A 15,538-nucleotide genomic window follows, 5' to 3' on the forward strand; every position below is an offset into this window, starting at 1 on the left:
GAACTCGTAAAAAGTTGAAAAATTCATTTTCTTTCGCTTTTAAAGAGCGAGCATTAAAATTCATAATATTGATGGAATTACTTAGATCCATGATTAATCTTCAGGGTAAGAACAACATCATTCGCAAATTTAAATCCAATCTGGATAGCTTCCATCATGGATGTAGCATTACTCATTGTTTGAATCAAACCAAACAGTGAGTTTTGCAAAAAAGTCATTTTTTCAAACGTAACATCGCCGAGATCAGAAGATCCCAAAGCGTTGCCAGCAGAAACATTTTCAAATGAGATTTGAGGTACCCAATTTCAGGAAGATTGGTAGAGGATTTAAAATTCGTGGATGAACCCGAACCCGAAACGATGTTGGCATAAGAAATACCATTAGTGTTACCTAACTTTTCCACGGTAGGGGTATTTCTAGCATTGTTTGAGTGAGACAGCACGAACGTTTGATTTAAAGATGCAGGTACAACCTGACTTTGAGAAAATTTCGGTTTGGATTTCGGCTGATGCTTAGCACGAGAATCCAAAACCTTTTTTCTGATGGGGCAATCCCAAAAATTTGATTTGTGATTTCCACCACAATTTGCACATTTAAAGTGGATGACTACTTTCACGGGACAATTGTCCTTATCGTGAGAAGAATCCCCGCAAATCATGCATTTTGGAACCATGGCACAATGATCAGTACCGTGACCGAATGCCTGGCAACGCCGGCACTGGGTCAGATTCTGGCCATTACCGCCATGTTTCTTAAAATGCTCCCACTTTACCCGTACATGGAACAAAAACTGTACTTTGTCCAAAAGTTTCAAATTGTTGATTTCATTTCTGTTGAAATGAATCAGATAAAATTGTGAAGTCAAACCAAAGCGAGAAATATTCCCGTTTGATTTTTTCTTCATTGGTATTACTTGGGATGGGGCAAAGCCAAGCAACACCTTAAGTTCGTTTTTGATCTCATCCACCGACAAGTCGTTGGAGAGACCTTTCAGGACCGCCTTGAATGGACGAGCATTCTTGGTCTCATACGTGTAGAAATTGTGTTTGTGGTTTTCAAATAACCAACAAAAGTTTGGTGATCTTGTAAAGACTCCGTCAACAAGCGACATTCTCCTCTTCGACCAAGCTGGAACGAAACCTTCAAATTGCAAGTTTCCTTGCAATTCTTCAGTTGCGTTCGAAAGCTGGCCAAATCGGAGACGGAAGTCACTACAATTTGCGGAGCCTTTACTCGTTTCTCGACGGCAGAAGGCTCAGTACGAGGAGAAGGATCCTTGTCCACAGTTTCGGATAAAACACCGAAACTGTTTGTCAATGGAATTGGAGGATTGACCTCACATTCAGAATCAGACCTCAGAAGAGGCTGTTTTCTTTTTCTGTTTCCGTTAGCCGGTTTAGCGTTCAAACGCTTCACCGACGTAACGACCAAATCTTCAGAAGATTTGCGTTTACCTTTGTTTTGACGCATTTTGCAAGCAAAGTTCTCTTAAAATGATGGCTTCGTTTGTAAAATACAACAAAATTTCAGGTGGTGTTAGTCTTGAAAAGACTGTTTAGAATTTTGGAAAATAACTCAGGTAGTCTTTAAAAAGACTGTGAATTTTGTTTTGAAATAACTCTGAGCTTAGGTAGTAACAAATACCGCAGCTCTAGTGTCCGTTCACCTCGAAGGTTCGCAAGACACTGAGCTCAGAACGAGTGGTGAAGGCGCATGAACCACGAACTGCACGCGCTGCTGGGAGAACCGACAATTATCACCCTGGCGAGAATCGGGAGGCACAGGTGGGCCGGACATGTCGCGAGGATGGACGAAGACCATCCTGTCAGGACGCTTTTTGACCGCGCGCGACCGGATGGCGGCTCAGGCCGAAGAGCAGGAGCACAGCGTGCACGATGGGGAAATCAGATAGAGGCGGACCTAAGAAAGATCTGCAACCTAGGAGACTGGCGAGCTGCAGCCCAGAACCGAGCAACATGTTCTAAGCTGATTGGTATGGTATGGTATTCTGCCCCCAAGTGGATTTTAATTTAACACTCCCACCACCAAGCCTCCAAATGATATGAAGGTTCCGTTGGTTTTTGATTGAAAAAACGGAATCGACGTAACACCTTATAATCCTCTTAAACCTTTTGCGGTTTCGTCAACGGATCCACAGGCGTGTATCGTTCTTTTTGCGACAAGACTCCGCCTCCCGGGTCTCCTAAGTGTGAAGGTATGGCACGGGGAGAGGGCACCGAATACCTATTACTTACACTTAGATTTTTATTGCGTCTGCCTCGGGATTCGAACCGGCGACCTCTGGATTGTAAGACCAGTGCGCGGTCCGATTGATCCACATTAGGGTGCCCAGAATATGGGACTTTTTTTCAAAACCTCGCTCCACAAGCTGAATATTTTTCCTTGACCTATTTTAGGACTCTGGGCCAAATATGAGCAAAATCGGTCATCATTTACCCATTGATACTCGGAGGTGAAGTTTGTATGGGAAAAATCGAAAAAATGTATGGAAAACCCAAGATTCTTACGGTTTGGTCTGCATGGGGCGCTACTTCCATCCAAATATTTCCAAAAGTGAGATTCTTATTGAAAATTTAATGCTCTACAACTTTGTAGAACACACCAAAGCTGTAAAACTCGATCCTGAAAAGTTATTAGCGCTTTAAAAAAGACATTTTTGTATGAAAAACATTTTTTTCGCCGACTTTAGGCTCGGGTATCAATGGGTTAATCTCATCCAATTTCGCTCAAAATTTACACAGATGCTTAAAATAATCCAAAAAACCCTTTTTCGCTTGTGGAGCAGGGGTCATTTTTCTGGGCACCCTAATCCACATTGGTTTTTGATTACCTTCGTAATAGCTCCTGGTAACATTATAAACATTGAACAAACTTATCCAAACAATCTAACTTTCGAGAAAGATTATTTAAGAACCTCGAAATAAACAACATTTGCGTGGTTTTGTCAATAAATTTACATTTTTGCTTTTAATTCGAAAAATACAATGAATTCAAACGTCGTTTTCGGTGTGGTGATGTTATTTGACGTCCTTTATAAGACCCTTGCCTTACAGTTGGTCTTAATACATTCTACAGCCCAAAACCAAGGTTGGCCCATTCTGCCCCCATGGTCCATTCTGTTTAATTTTTCATACGATTTTTTTAAATGTTAAGCTAGATTTTAGAAACTTCTTACTATTTTTCCCAAATAGCCAAACTCATCACCTTTCTTTTGTGTCTAAGACAGCTAAAATCGGATGAAATGGTGCGGAGATATGATTTTTTGGGAAATGTGTTTTTTGCGAAAAATGACGAAAGTTTCCATTTTTTGACCACCCTAACACGATGTAAAAAAAAAAAAAAATACGGGACTAATTATTTTGGCCCAGGAACCCCCACAAATTTTTTTATCCCTATCGGAGACCTTTTTTTTTGGTTTAGGGGAATTGCTGTATAGGTAGATGTTACCTGCCAGGTTGCATCTGGATGTTCAGTTAGTTTGTATAATGTCCAAGCATTGTATGCCTGGAAAATGTATCCGATGAAGAGGAATGGAATAAGAAAGCTCAATCCGCGCCACATCCATGAATGGAAGCCTTCAATTGTAATGTCCATATCATGTCTCTCGCCAAGTGCTTTCAATCTGTACAACACTCCTTTCTGGTAGCCGAACTGCATGTACTGTACTAAACTTATGTAAACGTTAAAGTACATGAACTGAGTCCGGAAAAGTTGCCAAGGTTCCCCTTGTGGCCAGATTAGTAGAACTCCGGCACTTGCAGTAGAAATAAAGTGATGTAATCTCCACCATCCTTTGATTCTTGATCCGTTCACCTGTAATTTTAAATAAAAATATATTGCACAAGAAATCTCACAATTTTTCTATGCCATTAATCTTAACGTTGTATATCAAATTTGCCCTTCATGACGAGTCATTTGAAAGCATTAGGTTAAAGATCCCAAGAATCGCCTTCTGTGGAATGTCTTTGAAAATTAGACTGGAGACGAGCAGCATTGTACAGAATTAGTTTGGATAAGATTTGCTCGGCACTTGTACTTTTTTTTTTAAGAAAAATTCCAATAGAAGGTGACAATATGACAACTTTTATGAAGCTTATGAACTGTATGATGAAAAAATACAATTACCTTCAAGATAGATTCCCTGATTGTCAGTGTACAGTAGTACCATACCAGCAAAAATATGAAGGCCAGTTCCAACGCTCTAAACCAATAAATAAGAATGTGTTATGTAGCTTTACAAATATTGTGTTCATACTAACCGATAGTTAATAACAATGTTTAAAAATGATAGCAATAAACCTATCACATTTAGAATAAGTTTAAATTTTTCGTAGTCATCTTTGTAGCGCACTTTGTCACTTCTATTTAGGATAGAGACATTCACATCACCAAGAATTATGTTTAGATAGAGGCTGTTTTTCTGGGGCAGTCCTTGTTCGATTTCATGCAATTGAGCTTTCCGTTTTAAAATATTTTTGTTCAGTTCAGCCAATTTCTCCGATTCTTCTGGTGTACTCTTTTTGGTTTTAACATACCTGAAATTAAAAATAATAAATATTGTTCATACTTTGATTTAGAATATTATGCTTATAATGCATGTTACTGACCAAAAACCTCACGTATATGAGGTTTTTGGCCAGTAACATGTTTTTAAGTGAGTGTTGCTCGTAGTTTTCGTTGTATAGCTTGTGGAAATTAGAAATATAAATTAAAAACAAATGAACTTACATTTTTTCGTTTTTAATCAAAGGCATGAGATATCCCAAGTAACCATCTAGCACTAAAAGAAATCATAAATGAGCTGCTAAACAGCATTCACCAGCTTATCAGTCATAAAACAGCTAAGGCGATTGCAAATTAGTTCTAAAACAACTGCTCTAGTAATAGCCGGAATAGTGCTGATTTGATGCTGCTACTAGCAACACTGCAACAAAATATTTCATCAAACTGGCAATACGATTTTGTTCCATATAAGAGCGAAAGAGAGAGCATCAACAAACAAAATAAAAAATATTGCTTACTCTCTCATCCATTAAACCAAAACAAATCGTTCGAGGAGAAAAATGCAGTCTGCTGAGAATTTTGTTTAATGATTGGAAAAAAAGTTTGAATCATGTTGGTATGATGTTGGTAAGTTTAATTTTATTATTTTTAATTCATAATTATAAAAGAACTACTAGCGTTCTTCTACTACCGTTGCAGTGGCCACCAGCAGGTGACGTTAACTTACGGATACGGAGGAATAGTGGCACATTAATGCATATTTCGTGAAACCAGGAACATCCGGCTTCGTGTACTCAACATGGGCATTTCCCGGTTGTCCAGAGTAGTGATTAAAAGTGGCGATTGAAGGGAACATCCCGAGGAACGTCCTCCAACTCTCCGAGATGCGGTGGGTCGGTGGGGTGGAAAAGTAAAATTAAACGGCTTAAGCAGTTATGGAGGCTGTGAAATGATTGTATTTAAATTTTAATGAATTATCCAGAATCTACAGAGAAATGTCTTTAAAAATGCATAGAGAAAATCCCTAGTGAAATGGTCGACTGGATTATGTCCATATTTAGTAGAGTCCATGCATTTAACAGCCAAGGCAACAGCACTGTTTATGTAGCTCTGAAAACCATCCTGGGAATCCATACCTCAAATAGCCGTGAGGACACGGGCTCAGGATTCATCGAACAACAGCAGCATCCAGCATCATATCGACATCACCCGCAAATTCAATCTAATCTAATCTAATCTAACCCTAGCGCAGCCAGTCTTTCGAGGGCATCCTGGAGAATGCCTTAGGTTGATTGACGCCTAGCATCTTCTTGTCATTATCAACATTTGCAGTGCGCCATTGCATTAGAATGCATTGAAACAACACAAACGTTAAAGCGGCCAGGCCAACTGCGTAAAGTTTACCGTAAAGATGATTCGTTGAATTGGATTGAGTTTGAGCACGAGTGTTCAAACAGCAATACATTTCTGAATCTACAGGGGAGGAAGAAACGTGGGGATCCCCCGCTCACGTTCCTGTTTGTTTTGGCAATTTATCGTTGGGAGCACCATGCTAAGAAGTTTTGGTGCTACGGGACCCTCTAGGATGGGACATAGTATTTCCACAAATGCCCTGGACACTATTTGCCATGGTTATAGCGCCACAACTCGCTCTCTGTTGATGAGATAATATTGGAATAATTATTAAGAAAAGACATAAATAAACAGAACATACACATTTCAGCCAGATTGAACTGATTAATAAAAAAAGATTTGAAGTATAAAAAACAAATATTATAAAGTGTACACATAAAATTAACTGAAAAAACTGGACTAACCTTGGTAAATAAATAAAACGCCAAATCACTCTGAAAACTAGAAAAACTTACCTCTAATCACAGGTCTTCTAGTCCCTACCGTTGTGAATTTCATCCATCTCTCGCTCACCAACTTTGAATCGGTTATCCAGTCAAGGAACTTTTTTTGTAATTTATCGCTGCCTTCGGACTGGAAAGCTCCTTTAAACACAGGCTCGCCTCTTCCGCCTTCGCACGACTTGAGCAGTGTAAACGCTGAAGCCCAACACAGCAAATAAAAATTGCTTCCAGTGCACCCTTCCGATGCCGACTTTGCCCCACACTCGCGAAAAAAATATTTACCTTCGACGGCCTACACGATTTAAACGAAACTTCTTCTCTAGTGAAACTCCTTCCGTTCAAGTAGGGGAAATTCTCGTATGTTTGGCAGGTTAAGCACTCGCTCCTAACTCCGTCCAATTGGCTGATTTTCACTATTTAAACAACAAATTTTGCAAAACTTTTTGAAGAAACTTGCTTGCTCACTTCCTATTGAGCTATTTATCACTCGATTTCAGTTGAAAACGCTTTTAATGAGCTGTAATTGAATGTCAAAGAGCTGATATGGCAACATTACAGGCACGCTGGAATTAGATGCTGTTCCCCTATTTTTATTTATTTTCACAATAATTCAAATCGCACTCGTCGATAGTTTGTTTACCTAAAATAAACGTCACGTGCTGACACTTTGCCCCACAGCAACTGAGCAACCCATCATAGACTTGCTCGCTCGGCCTTGAAGTTAGCCCCTGACAGTCGACATAGCTGCCGACAAAGTGAAAAGATTGTTTAGGGACTAAGAAGAAGAAGACCTTCTCTGCCCAACAATTCAATGCTGAATTTAACAAATAATCCTGCCTAAACGGTCAAAACTCCATGCAACCAGGCAAAAAGACACTTCAAACTTTTCTCTAACAACACACTCGCGCCCGAAAAATCAAAAAAAAACACGCAAAAACGCGAAAAACTTATCGGAGTGACAGTTCAATAAACCAGCACCGATCACAGACATGCAGACCCTCCCTATCGACATCACCCGCAAATTCAAGCAAATAATTCAACTTCCCCTCTCAATCAGCTGAGTCGACAAAGTAGAAAACAATCCAAAAACAGAATTAAGTTGAAGCAGAGACGAGAGAGGGAAAGGGACAACAACTCTTAGATTTTTTGACATTTTGCAAGGGTGGAGCAACAACAGTAGAGGCTCAGCTGTAAAACAGAAATATAAAGTCCAAAACCAGCTGCAAATGTGTTGTAAAAGCGAATTTGGTGCAGATGTCAAAACAGTTTAGCTTTTTTTCCCGCAGCTGTAGGGGAGAGTGGGAGACTTGATCCCCGGGGACACTTGATCCCAAGCCTGTATCTCATCAGCATGTGGGTAAAATAATTAGCTTTGTTCTAGAAAGTTGTGCGAAATTAACTAAAACTCATTATAGAAAACAAAGAAAAAAATTAAAAAATGTTTAGATTGAGTTACACACATTTTTCTAAAACGAGCTGCAAAAAACTTCCAAGAGATCTTTTTTTCTTTTTCTGATATGCATAAAAAACACTAAAAAAATATTCAAAAAAATATTTTTTGTATATGAATTGTTTGATAAACTTATCAACTTCAAAACCCTTACGCATTTGATGTTAAATTTATCGTCATACTATTTTTACAATCAATTGTTTAAAAAGTGCGTTTAGGAGACTTGATCCCTGCATTTTTGCAGTCACTGGAATCAGCCTCAAGATTAATTAATGGAACACCTGACGGGGTGTTTCACCAAACTGCCGCCAGGTTCGCATATTTTGTACGCTACATCCCTCTGGTGGTACATTTGATGAACTAAATTTTAACCAATAGATAGCACCACTGTGGCGTAAACAGTTACCGTACGGAGTAGTTACATTGGTTTTAAGTAAGTTTAATCAAATTCTCTATTTTTCAAACAATTTTTAAAATCAGCTATGTAAAAGTTTGCAGAACTGACATATCTACAGTGCAATATTTTTTTATTATCATATTATCGTGATATTTCCTTAAAACAGAAAAACATATTTTTTATTTCAATGCCGTATGGTGGTACTGTACGGTAGGATTTGTTTATGTTTATACTGCTGTTGTTGTTTTTTCTCATTAAATTTTCAGAAGCTGTGCTTTGAGTTGGTGGCCAAGGATGCGTCGGAGAATGTGATTTACCGGATCGATATTCCTACCAACCGATCTGCTGTGCCTAGAGGGACTGGCGCGTGTGTGACATACAACCGCATCCCGAAGACTTTTCCGGCCACAATGCACATCGCCCGGCAATACCCCCTGAACAAACTGACCGAGCAACTCCGTGAACAAAATGGCCCAAGCTGGATTCACCGACGGCCTGACCTTTACACTGTCCTCGCGGGACGACATCGCCGGCAAGCTGAACCGGGACATCGAGAAGATTCCGGCCATTCACATCGCCAACCTAATTTCAAGTCGTGCGAACCACGCTCATCCCCGGACTGCTCAAACCCCTGACCGCGAACCGCAAAATTCCCCTTCCCCTTAAGCTGTTTGAAATGTCCGACATGGTCCTGGCGGATTCCAAGGCCGAAGTCGGGACCAAGAACGAGCGTTGCGTTTGTGCCGTCAACTGCAACAAAACGGCTGGCTACGAGTTCGTCCACGGGCTGCTGGATCGCGTCATGCTGTTGCTGGGATGCCCTGGGATAAGGAGCAGGGTTACTTCCTGAGGGGGAGGGGGTTGGGGGCGTTCGAGCTGACCACGCCCTGCTCGGTCGACATGGAGTATTTCGTTAGTAATTTAATCGGAGTTGCTTTCGAAAGTTGAACAATCGCGTTTTCCCCAAGTTCTGCCGCGTGTTTAATTCCCCCGATTGGACGTTCCCCGTAAGGTAATCTATCACCCGGCCTCGCTAGTGCTCGCCACGCAGGTGCACTCCTCGAACTCGCCTCCTAGTGCTAAGCTGGTTTCAGATCTACCAGCCCAGTTTAATTGCCCCAAAAATTGCGCCACGCTGAAATCGGTCATCCCCCACGGAAACGCTCCCGAATGGTGATAAGGTTACCCAGCCCGTGGGCTGCCCCCCGAAACCCCGCACCCGCAGTGTCCCCCATCACAGAGAGTTTGTACCGTTGTACTTCCTACGCATCATTTTCCTACCGGTGGATTGTCGCTGAGACGCAACTTACGGTTTCGTTTCGCCACCTGGTTCTACCGGAGAAAAACCGACGCAGTTTATAACAGTAAGGATTATTTGTTGGGGCGTCGACCGAGTTGGGCAAAGATGACGATTGCGGAATTTACAGCAGAATCCGCACGATCGGGTTGTTCATTTCCAGAGTGGTCTCGCGAAACGCTCTGGCCGAGGTGATCTCCATGGATTGGCACCAGAAGTTTGGCCACAACTCGGGATGTAAGGTGGTCAAGCTGACGGGGGAAACCGGAACGGACTTGAAGCTGATCGCCAAGGGACAAATTATCGTGACCACGGCAGACAAGTGGAACACTTTGTCGCGACGTTGGAAGCAGGGGAAGATCTGGATCATCGCCATGTTGACATCGCTGTCGTCCGACAGCGTTTCAACTTTACGTACAACGCGTCGAGGATTGCGGCCATGTCCAAACCGGTGTACAACGCCGTAACCAAGTTCAGTCCTCACAAACCGGTGTTTGCGAGGTCGCGAAAGCTGGATCGCATCACGGACCGTGAGTCACGGCGATTGATGTTTTAACGCACTGCGCGGCCGAACTCCAACCGAACTGGTTCGTCTACGCCGAGAAGGTGAACACAAGCCGTTCCTGGATCGCATGGCGAATAGAACGCTTAAGGAGACACTCTCGCAAGGCGTTGCGTACATCCATGAAGGCTTGACAGAGTCGGATCATCACATCGTGGAGCAGCTGTTCGATTTCGGAGCGGTGTAGATTTCCGTCGTCACGCGCGATCTGTACTGGGATTTGAACATTTCCGCCCACTTGGTGGTCAACATGATTTCTACAACGACTACCCAGTCACGGATGTGTCGAAACAAACAGGACGCCGTTGATTACCGTTCCTGTACCGGCGACTCACCCAGAACCCCAACTCTCCGATCTCGAGCAGTCCAAGTGCATCAGCGTGGAGGATGAAATAGACTGCCGCTGAACCCGGGCAGTACTACTACATAAACTTCACCACGATCGAGCTGTTCAACTTGTCGTTGAATCCAAGGCCTGCTGGAGATCATCTCAAGGACAACATTTTGATGAGCTTGGCCGCGCGGCTGCCAAACAAGCTGACCGGATCGATGGCAACGTTACGATCTATCCGATGTCCAAGGACTGCGTGGACGAGATTCGAACTGACTGGGTTTACCCCCGATCAGGTGCATTGCTGCCGCCTCGATGCGTTAGTTGTGTTGTCCTCTGAACAGCAGCTGATTATGGCACGTGTTCTGCTGGGTCTCTCTTCCTGGAGAGTCGTGCATTAGCATGGGTTCACCAACGTCCGACAAAGATTCGGAGTACGATCCGCTGGCGGATCTGCATCACGAGGATCCGGAACGGGTTTCGACACCAACAGCGGCCGCAGCTCGAACTCCGCTGGACTGGAATTCAGCGACGCATCGTGGTTGAGGCACTCCCCCTGGCGGGAAGTGACGAAGGCCCGTAAGAATCACATTTTGTTCAATAATAAAACAAAAGAAGAAAACAACCTTGAGACCCCCCCCCCCCCTCTCCCTTCTTCCCCGCTCATATTATTTTAATATTTAATATTAATATTTAACAAGTAAGCACACATTTAGGTTACGAAGATCGCGGCGCGGATGATCAGCTTCGCGATGGCGATCGTGTACAGCTTGAACTAGGCTCGAAGGAAGGTCGTTGAACGCCTCGAGGAGCTCCTGGCGGAGGCAATTCAGTTCATGTTTGGTTGATCATGAAGCTGAGCTCTTTGCAGTCATTGCTGAGGAAGTTGATGTCTGGCGGAAGCTTCGCAGCAGGTCCAGAATATAGTGGCCGGTCATCGTTTTCGAAGATTCTCTGGACTGGTCCTGATCCACGCTCGTGGCATTTGGAACATTTTCCATTTGTGCCCGTTTGAAAGTTGCGACGACTCGCCTTCCAGATGAGCAGCCTGATATTATGACAACGGCGCGATTTGCGACAAAAACAGCTTCGACTTGTCTTCTTCTTCATCGTTCTTAGAGCAGTTCTCTCAGATTTCGGTCATTCGATTTTATTGTATTTTTAATCCGACTGAAACTTTTGTGGTGCCTTCGGTATGCCCAAAGAAGCTATTTTGCATCATTAGATTGTCCATATAATTGTTCATACAAATTTGGCAGCTGTTCATACAAAAATGATGTATGAACATTCAAAAATCTGTATCTTTCGAAGGAATTTTTTGATCGATTTGGTGTCTTCGGCAAAGTTGTAGGTATGGATACGAACTACACTGGAAAAAAAATACACGGTAAAAAAATGTTGATGATTTTTTATTCAACTTTTTGTCACTAAAACTTGATTTGCAAAAAACACTATTTTTAATTTTTTTCATTTTTTGATAAGTTTTAGAGGACATCAAATGCCAACTTTTCAGAAATTTCCAGGTTGTGCAAAAAATCTTTGATCGAGTTATGAATTTTTTAATCAATACTGATTTTTTTTTTTAAAGTCGAAATACTGTTCGCAAATTTTTTTCAACTTCATTTTCCGATGTAAAATCAAATTTGTACCTTAGTGAAATTTTGATAAAGTGCCCCGTTTTCAAGTTAAAGCCCTTTTCAGGTGACTTTTTTTACATTTTTTAAAATTAGTGCACATGTTTGCTCACTTCTGAAAAAAATATTTTTGAAAAGCTGAGAAAATTCTCTATATTTTACTTTTTAGAACTTTGTAGATACGACCCTTAGTTGCTGAGATATTGCCATGCAAAGGTTTGAAAACAGGAAAATTGATGTTTTCTAAGTCTCACCCAAAACCCACTATTTTCTAACGTCGATATCTCAGCAACTAATAGTCCGATTTACAATGTTAAAATATGAAATCTTCGAAAAAAATATTTTAAAAATTTTGAAACCAAAACTAACATTTTAAAATGGCGTAATATTGAATGTTTGGCCCTTTTGAAATGTTAGTCTTGATTTTAATTTTTTTTAAATATTTTTTTCGAAGAGATCGGAAAATTTCACATTGTAAATCGGACCATTAGTTTCTGAGATATCGACATTGGAAAATACTGGGTTGTTTGGCTGAGACTTAGAAAACATAAATTTTCCTGTTTTCAAACCTTTGCATAGCTACATCTCAGCAACTAAGGGTCGTATCAACAAAGTTCTAAAAGGAAAATATAGAGAATTTTCTCAGCTATTCAAAAATATTTTTTTCAGAAGTGGGCAAACATGTGCACTAATTTAAAAAAATCTAAAACTGCGACTATTTTCAAAAAAGTCACCTAAAAATGGCTATAACTTGAAAACGGTGCACTTTATCAAAATTTCACTAAGGTACTTTTTGATTGCAAATTTGATTTTACATCGAAAAATGAAGTTGAAAAGTTTTTGCGACCAATATTTTGATTGTTTTGAAAAAATAGTATTGATTAAAAAAATCATAATTCGGTCAAATATTTTTTGCACAACCTGGAAATTTCTGAAAAGTTGGCATTTGATGTCCTCTAAAACATATCAAAAATAAAAAAATTAAAGTAGTGTTTTTTTTGCAAATCAAGTTTTAGTGACAAAAAGTTAAATAAAAAATCACCAAATTTTTTTTACTGTGTAACATTTTTTTCCAGTGTAGTCCGTATCCATTCCTACAACTTTGCCGAAAACACCAAATCGATCAAAAAATTTTTTCGAAAGACACAGATTTTTGAATTTTCATACATCATTTTTGTATGGACAGCTGCCAAATTTGTATGGAAAATTATATGGACAAACTAATGATGCAAAATGGCTTCTTTGGGCATACCGAAGGCACCACCAACGTATCAGTCGGATTAAAAAATACAAAAATTAAAATTGAAAAAATACCGATTTCGTAGAGAATTGCTCCTTAGCGGAATCGGTGCTAGGTGACATTCGAGCAAGACCTGGCCGATCATGATCAGGTTCATCTCCACCACCATTGACTCCCCGCAGAATGCTCTGCAATCAAATTGAATAAATATATATTTTTAATTTTAACTACTTCCATTCAACTCACCAACTTGTTCTAAGCGCTAAAGATCTGCTGGAATCAGGCGAGCTTCTCTGGACGCTCTGCATGCGCTCGATCTCGTGTGCATATTGCGGCACAGATTTTGATCAGAACGATGTACTCGAGGCACGAGTTGAATAGCAGCGTTAGCTTGTCTGAAACGAGCATCTCCGTGATGGGTTTCAGCGAGATCAGCAGGTCGTGAAGTCAGCTCGATGCGATGGCCGAGCACGGTGAAGAAGCCCAGCTTGAGCTGTTTGGCGATGTGGGGGTCCGTGAGTACTTTTACCACTTTGATGACCTGCTTGAAGTCGTTCTTGGCCTCCGTCAACGTGTACTTGATGGGGACGATTCTACGACCGCGCATGACAGAGCCCATCTCGACGACGGCCTGCATCCGAGAAACGGCACGCTCAATCGGCAGGTCGAAGTACTTCCTATTTGAAGTGAACATCATCTGGAAGTGCACACTTCCTCGATATTCTCCATGTTCAGCTGGCGCAACCGCTGAAAAAAACTCCGTCAGGAAGGGCGTAAACGGTCATTTGCACCATAGCCATCAACACGTCGTACAGCGTATCCAACTCGTGGTAGTTATCCTCCACGCCAAACTCGCCTTTGATACGCTTGCGGTTCATGTGCACATACCAGTCGGTCAGCTGATCGATGGACTTGGTCAACCGCGGCACGACCGTGTACAACTGGTACGCCTTCATCTCCTTGGCCACAAACTCCAGTAGCGACTCTTTGAACGATGTATCCACACGTCCATCACCTTCGTCAAGCTCTTGCTTGCGTGACGACCCGCGTCATATCGATAAACAATCTTGTCCTCCTTCTCGAACCGATCAGTATTCTGCAACAGGAAGCGGAACGCGTTGAACCACGGCAGGAACACGTCCTTGATGATGTCCTTGAAGCCGTCTTCCTTGAAGCTGAAAGAATCATCATTATAAGCAACGACTTCTAAAGCAACGCTCAAGATTACAAACCCACTGCAAATTCTCCGCGCGCACAACCGGCGAATTGATGAGGTACAGTCGCAGCTCGTCCGCCCCGTATTTGTGGTGCACCTCCAACGGGTACGGGTAGTTCTTCTTGCGCTTGCTCATCTTCTGCCCGTCGGCGGCCAGCACCAAACGGGTGCAGTTCGGTCTGGGTAAATCTCAGAATTCCATAAAGTTTGGCTGGTGCGCCATCGTCACCTTCAGCTTCTGTCCCTCCACTAGGCGACCGTTCATCTGGACCATGGCCTTGGCGGCATCGGCCGCCTCCACGTACTGGATGTTACCGAAACCCTTGGAGCGTCCCGTCTCCTTGTTAATCACGAGCCGGAGCGCCGTAACGGTTCCGAACGGAGAGAATTTCGCCGCCAGCTGCTGGACGTTGATGTTTCGCTTCAGATTTCCCACAAACAGGACCTTTCCCTTGGTGGATTCCTTCGGGGCCTTGGCCTTTGCAGCAACGGGACTGGCAATCGGAGCAGGAGCCTTCCGACTTCAAGACGGGCGCCACGACGGATTCCGGTGGTTAGAGCGGTCATGCGCACGAGTCCATCATCCGTAAAGGTGGCCAAAACAATCCGACTGGACGTGCCATCGAACCGAGCCTGAATTAACTTAAATTGGTTAAATTTCTCAAGTATTTCAAACTTTTTAGCAAACTTACGTAGGGGAGAAAACTCGCGAGCAGCAAAACGAAAATCGTACGGAAGCAATCTTATCCTCCTTCTCGAACCGGTTAATGTTCTGCAACAGGAAGCGGAACGCGGATCTTTGAGGCCAATTCGGAAGCGTGTCAGTTAGACGAAACTGAGGATTACTTTCGCGTAGCAGACCTTGCGGTGGCCACTTTCTTTTGCATTTTCTTCGACGCTTCCGCCAGTTGCTGGCAAGTTACCTTCCTGCAGCCACCTTCCCGTAGATTATGCCCATCTTTGGCAACCATTAATCAAGATTTTTTGTCGATTCCGACCAGTTAGAGGTTGATTCCAGTGAGAAAATTGTA

At 42.3% G+C, this 15,538-nt stretch overlaps 2 protein-coding genes across 4 annotated transcripts in view; both read right to left on the minus strand.

Moving 5' to 3' along the window:
- The window catches only part of LOC6052646 (transmembrane protein 120 homolog), an 80,380-nt gene that overhangs the window by 11,793 nt on the left and 53,049 nt on the right, over window positions 1-15,538 (minus strand). Inside the window, exons 1-4 of one of the 2 annotated variants that reach the window (XM_038249477.1) lie at window positions 4,750-4,790; window positions 4,281-4,556; window positions 4,147-4,222; window positions 3,469-3,834 (exon numbers count right to left, since the gene is read on the minus strand). In XM_038249477.1, the coding sequence (XP_038105405.1) occupies window positions 3,469-3,834; window positions 4,147-4,222; window positions 4,281-4,556; window positions 4,750-4,775 (744 nt within the window). In that variant the 5' untranslated portion in view covers window positions 4,776-4,790. Of the gene's footprint in view, window positions 1-3,468; window positions 3,835-4,146; window positions 4,223-4,280; window positions 4,557-4,749; window positions 4,791-15,538 lie in introns of those variants that run through there. The other variant, XM_038249476.1, reaches the window with a different exon arrangement.
- On the minus strand, window positions 13,951-15,126 carry LOC6052650 (isoleucine--tRNA ligase, cytoplasmic). 2 transcript variants are annotated; one of them, XR_005276772.1, is made up of 3 exons: window positions 14,528-15,126; window positions 14,180-14,466; window positions 13,951-14,038 (listed from the first exon to the last, which is right to left on the minus strand). XR_005276772.1 is itself a non-coding variant. In XM_038249482.1 (2 exons), exons 1-2 carry the CDS (start codon window positions 14,641-14,643, stop codon window positions 14,244-14,246), a joined length of 339 nt encoding a protein of 112 aa, XP_038105410.1. In that variant the 5' UTR covers window positions 14,644-15,126; the 3' UTR covers window positions 14,055-14,243. The 2 variants fall into 2 exon arrangements, 1 of the variants encoding a protein (XP_038105410.1); XM_038249482.1 differs by lacking the exon at window positions 13,951-14,038 and having other exon boundaries at window positions 14,055-14,466.

This window comes from Culex quinquefasciatus, chromosome 1, assembly GCF_015732765.1.
Source record: "Culex quinquefasciatus strain JHB chromosome 1, VPISU_Cqui_1.0_pri_paternal, whole genome shotgun sequence".
Classification (NCBI taxonomy): Eukaryota; Metazoa; Arthropoda; class Insecta; order Diptera; family Culicidae; genus Culex; species Culex quinquefasciatus.

Coding starts and splice junctions, on each gene's coding strand:
- LOC6052650 (XM_038249482.1), bottom strand. CDS start 14,643: ATGAGCAAGCGCAAGAAGAACTACCCGTACCCGTTGGAGGTGCACCAC. Junction 14,467..14,527: donor GTGCGCGCGGAGAATTTGCA/GTGGGTTTGTAA, acceptor TGATTCTTTCAG/CTTCAAGGAAGACGGCTTCA.